The sequence below is a fragment of the Marmota monax genome, unplaced genomic scaffold (genome assembly GCF_021218885.2).
Source record: "Marmota monax isolate L192 unplaced genomic scaffold, Marmota_monax_Labrador192_F-V1.1 WCK01_AAM20220418_F8-fsc00159, whole genome shotgun sequence".
Taxonomy (NCBI): domain Eukaryota; kingdom Metazoa; phylum Chordata; class Mammalia; order Rodentia; family Sciuridae; genus Marmota; species Marmota monax.
In genome coordinates, this window is record NW_026694999.1 from 3,560,472 (window position 1) to 3,565,025 (window position 4,554).

Below are 4,554 nucleotides of genomic sequence, written 5' to 3' on the forward strand. Positions count from 1 at the left end.
GAGCGGCCCGAGCGTGGTGGAGTCCCGCGACTCCGCGAAGCAGCCTCGCCGGAGCGCAGGCACTTTTGCATGAGCACCAGAGGATTCTGCCTCCGCGCAGCAGCCCGGGAAGCAGGAGCCGGCGCGCCGGCTGTAGAGAAAGGCGGGAGCCCGCTGCAGCGGCGGCAGCGTCCAGGGGCGCACGGTGCCGGGACCAGCTCGCCGCGCCCCATGGGGAGCTGGTGGCCGCAGCGCTGCTGAGGCGGGCCCGGCTGGCCAGGCAGGGGGCCGCGGCCCGGGCTGCAGCAGCCCCCACTGCGGCTGCCGGGCCGGCCCGGGCGCCCCGGGGCTGGGGGGTGGGGGGTGGGGGAGGACGCGGGGCGCCGAAGCAGGGGCCCGGGCGGAGGGAGCGGCGGGGCTGCGCGCACGCTGGGGCGCGTGGAGGGGTGCAGAGGGCGAAATGAGTCTGGTAGGGGGTTTTCCTCACCACCCGGTGGTGCACCATGAGGGCTATCCGTTCGCCGCTGCTGCCGCCGCAGCCGCCGCCGCAGCCGCCAGCCGCTGCAGCCACGAGGAGAACCCCTACTTCCATGGCTGGCTTATTGGCCACCCCGAGATGTCGCCCCCTGACTACAGCATGGCCCTGTCCTACAGCCCCGAGTATGCCAGCGGCGCCGCCGGTCTGGACCACTCCCATTACGGGGGAGTGCCGCCCGGTGCGGGGCCTCCTGGCCTGGGGGGGCCGCGCCCGGTGAAGCGCCGGGGCACCGCCAACCGCAAAGAGCGGCGCAGGACTCAAAGTATCAACAGCGCCTTCGCCGAACTGCGCGAATGCATCCCCAATGTGCCCGCCGACACAAAACTCTCCAAGATCAAGACGCTGCGCCTGGCCACCAGCTACATCGCCTACCTCATGGACCTGCTGGCCAAGGACGACCAGAACGGCGAGGCAGAGGCCTTCAAGGCAGAGATCAAGAAGACAGACGTGAAAGAGGAGAAGAGGAAGAAGGAGCTGGTCAGTACCGCGGGGCAGAGGGCGGTAGGGGGTGCGGGGTATAGGGAACAGCTGCGCTCGGCTTCTTTCCAATTGGGCTGAGAAATGGCAGCCCGCATTCTTTGGCTGCATCCAGCGCCAAGGTTGTTTGCACCAGTTTGTGGTAGGGATGGTTTCCTGCATAGGCAGAGGAGATGGGGGAGGATGTCAGCTGGAGGAGGAGAAGGTCTTAAGAGAGACGCTTGGTGCTTCTGATCTTCCCTCCGGGTTATCGCTGCTCCCCCAGGCACTTAGGAAGGGCCTCCCAAACTCTTGGTCCGGATCCATCTCCTGGTCGCACCGTCCGGACCTCTCATTCACTTTCCGTTAGAGCCCTCATTTGGCCTCCAATCCAACCTTGCTTTAAGATATTTCTAAAGTCAGTCTCCCAGAAACTCTCCATTACAATCATTTCACTATTGGTTCCATTTCTTCGTCCAAAAACGAGTTTGCCACTGATTCTGAGCCTTAAGAAAGTTTTATGGTTGCTCCCATTATTATGCCCCAAAGACTTAAAGGTAAACATTAAATAAGTACTTTTAACCTCAAAATACAGCTCCAGTTTCTCTTTGGCTACAATGTAATTTCCCAGATCCGTATACTCTACCACTATTTCTAGTTTTATGAGCCTGTACATTTTAAGACCAAAAAAAAAAAAAAGTAAATATTACTATGGTCATTGTTACTAGCAGTAACTCGAAATTACACTGAACCACTTAAAGTTTTCTCAGATTCCTACCAAGTTCTTATAGCGTAGACAGGGCTATTGCCACGAAGGTCCTGAAAAAATAATTTCCATTTGCGAGATTTTCTCCTTTGAGACTAGCAGCCCTTTGATCGCTGCATAATCGATTGACCTCCCGAATAACCGAATAACCCGAGATTTCAGAGGCCTTGGCGGAGAGGCACTGCAGAGCTGCAGACTGAATGCCGCTGGACCAGAGGCCCAGGCCAGGGCCGAGTAGCCTCCCCAGATTTCCTAGAGCGTGGATCTGGGATTACTATTGAAAACAGAAGATAGACTTAGCGCCAACCACCGCTGCCACCCGCTACACACACACACACACACACACACACACACACACACACACATCTGGAGTCAGAAAAAAAGATCCCCGGTTCCTCCATAAACGACTGGAAAATGGACGGTTGTTTATAAATTTGCCGATCCGGTAGTTGACCGCTGCAAGTTAAAGGCCTTGGCGGTAGACAGGGCATTGCAAACCTTCATAACCTTACTGCAGGGACTGGAACTTGGAACCATCCCCCCAACTCCCACCCCCAGCCTTTCCTCCTCTCTTTCACTGTTTCCTCTGACCCAGGAAGCGCTAGGGTGGTGGGGGATCAGTTATACTCTCTGAATTTCTCTTTTCATTTTTCTCGCCCACCTCCTTTCTGCCCAGAATGAAATCTTGAAAAGCACAGTGAGCAGCAACGACAAGAAAACCAAAGGCCGGACGGGCTGGCCACAGCACGTCTGGGCCCTGGAGCTCAAGCAGTGAAGAAGAGAAGGAGGAGAGAGCGAGTGAGTCGGGTCCAAGGCGCCAGAAGCAGACCCAGCACTCCGGGCAAGCCCTCGGGCTCCGCTCTGAGGACTTCTTGCATTTGGATCATCTGGTTTATTTATGTGCAATTTCCTTCCCCCTCTCTTTGGCCCCCTTTGAGGCATCCGCTCCCCACCTCCCCCTCCAAAAAAAAAAGTGGATATCTGAAGAAAAGCATTCCGTATTTTAATATGAAGAGGACACTCCTGCGTGGTAAGGGATCCCGTCGACTCCTAGATTCTCTGTGTGTGAATGTTCCCTCTTGGCTGTGTAGACACCAGCATTGCCCCCTCCTTGCCCACCCAGCTCCTTCCAGATAAAGACAGCGGACACTAGTGCGTGTGTGAAGTGTATTCTTAATACTTGGCCTTTGGATATAAATATTCCTGGGGATTATAAAGTTTTATTTCAAAGCAGAAAACAGGGCCGCTAACATTTCCGTTGGGGTTGGCATCTAGTGCTGTTGTTTCATATGTGGTGTTCCCTATTCAAAGATGTTTCCAACAGCTACTTGTTTGTGCACTTCCGTCCTCTAAAACTAAGTGGAATTTAATTAATATTGAAGGTGTAAACGTTGTAAGTATTCAATAAACCACTGTGTGTGTTTTTTTTACAAAACCCCTAATCTTTTAATGGTTGATACCTCAAAAGAGTTTTGAAAACAAAGCTGTTATACTTGTTTTCATAATATTTAAAATATTCAGAAGTAAACTAAATTATCATAATTGCCTCTAACTTTATTTGAAAGAGTCAGTGATTCCAATCAATCAAGGTAACTTGTGGTCCTAGAGGCAGAGGAGGTGCTGTTAAAGAGATGCTCCTTGCTGAAATCTGCCCAAGGGCCTGGGCTGTATCCCAGTGACTTACTCTTCCCTCTACCAACCCCCTGCTCCCAGGAGACCACTGAGTGATCTTTAGAAGGAGGCACTGGGCCAGAGAATGGCTACAGTTGGCTGGGAAGGTGGAAAGGTGTCTTGTTTTCCTGAAATCTATTCAGATGCCATTTGTGGGGGCCTGGGTTTGTGTTTGGGGGGCGCATTTTCCGGGGAGGAGGTGTAAGGACAATCCCCGGCGTTATTGCAACGGCAGGAAATAGTCTAAGGCATTTAGTTCAAAATATAGGGCTTTTATCCAAGGGGAGGAAAAGGAAGGGAAAGAAAAAAAAGAAAGGAGGCGGTTTTGCTTTAGTCTGTAGATCAGAGGCTTCTCTTCTAGGCAAGCTAGATTGGGGGCGGTGGGGGGGACTTTTGAAAAAAAATCTATGATTAGGTAACAAGGAATTTTACGTCAAGTAAGAAATCGCGAACAAGACCACAGATTTAAAGGGGGGCCAGGAGTGGGTTAGATTTACAAGGAGCTACAAGGAACTCAATATTAACTGCGGTGTCTGAAGTCTTCCCGGCCGCAGCCCAGCAGAGAGCAAACGGCACCCTCCCCTGGCTACCAGCAGCCCAGGACTTCACCCTGTCGAGGGGTTTGGTCTCCAGGAGTCCTGTGATATCCCGGAACAGTGTCCCTGCGGCCTCCTTTTCCCGTGGGCTTGGCTAGAGCTTGAATCTCAGCTCTAGAAACCAGAGAAACTGTAGTGCCATAAAGCACTGACTCTGCAGCCTGTGGGGAGGAGGTGCAGGAGAAGGGGGGAGGGATTCCGGAGGAGGGAAGAAAGGTGAAACGTATTAAAAAGCGGTTTGTTTCATGAAGCGCCACGTATATAAATCTGGTGTCGGAGAGGCTTGCCAGAGGGTTTCCATCTTGGAACTCATCCTTGGGGTGATGTTCGCACCTCACCAGCAGGCACCGACCCTCCTGCGATATCCCAAGGGTTCCCACGCCTCGCTGGTGCCTACTCTGACCCGGTCGCTTGCAAGCCAGCCACATGAGGCCGGCGTGGGCGAAAAGATGAGCGAGTGGCTCTGCGGACTTCTGCGGGCGGCTGACATCGCGAGGGCCAGGGGTTAGAACAACTCGGCCAAAGCGATCTGAACTTTCTCCCCTCAG

At 53.6% G+C, this 4,554-nt stretch overlaps 1 protein-coding gene across 1 annotated transcript; it reads left to right on the forward strand.

Annotated features, from left to right (window-relative positions):
• The first annotated feature begins 369 nt into the window (after positions 1 to 369).
• Positions 370 to 3,174, forward strand: Hand2 (heart and neural crest derivatives expressed 2). Its single transcript, XM_046427550.2, has 2 exons — positions 370 to 994; positions 2,416 to 3,174. Exons 1-2 carry the CDS (start codon positions 440 to 442, stop codon positions 2,512 to 2,514), a joined length of 654 nt encoding a protein of 217 aa, XP_046283506.1. The 5' UTR covers positions 370 to 439; the 3' UTR covers positions 2,515 to 3,174.
• Positions 3,175 to 4,554: the final 1,380 nt, after the last annotated feature.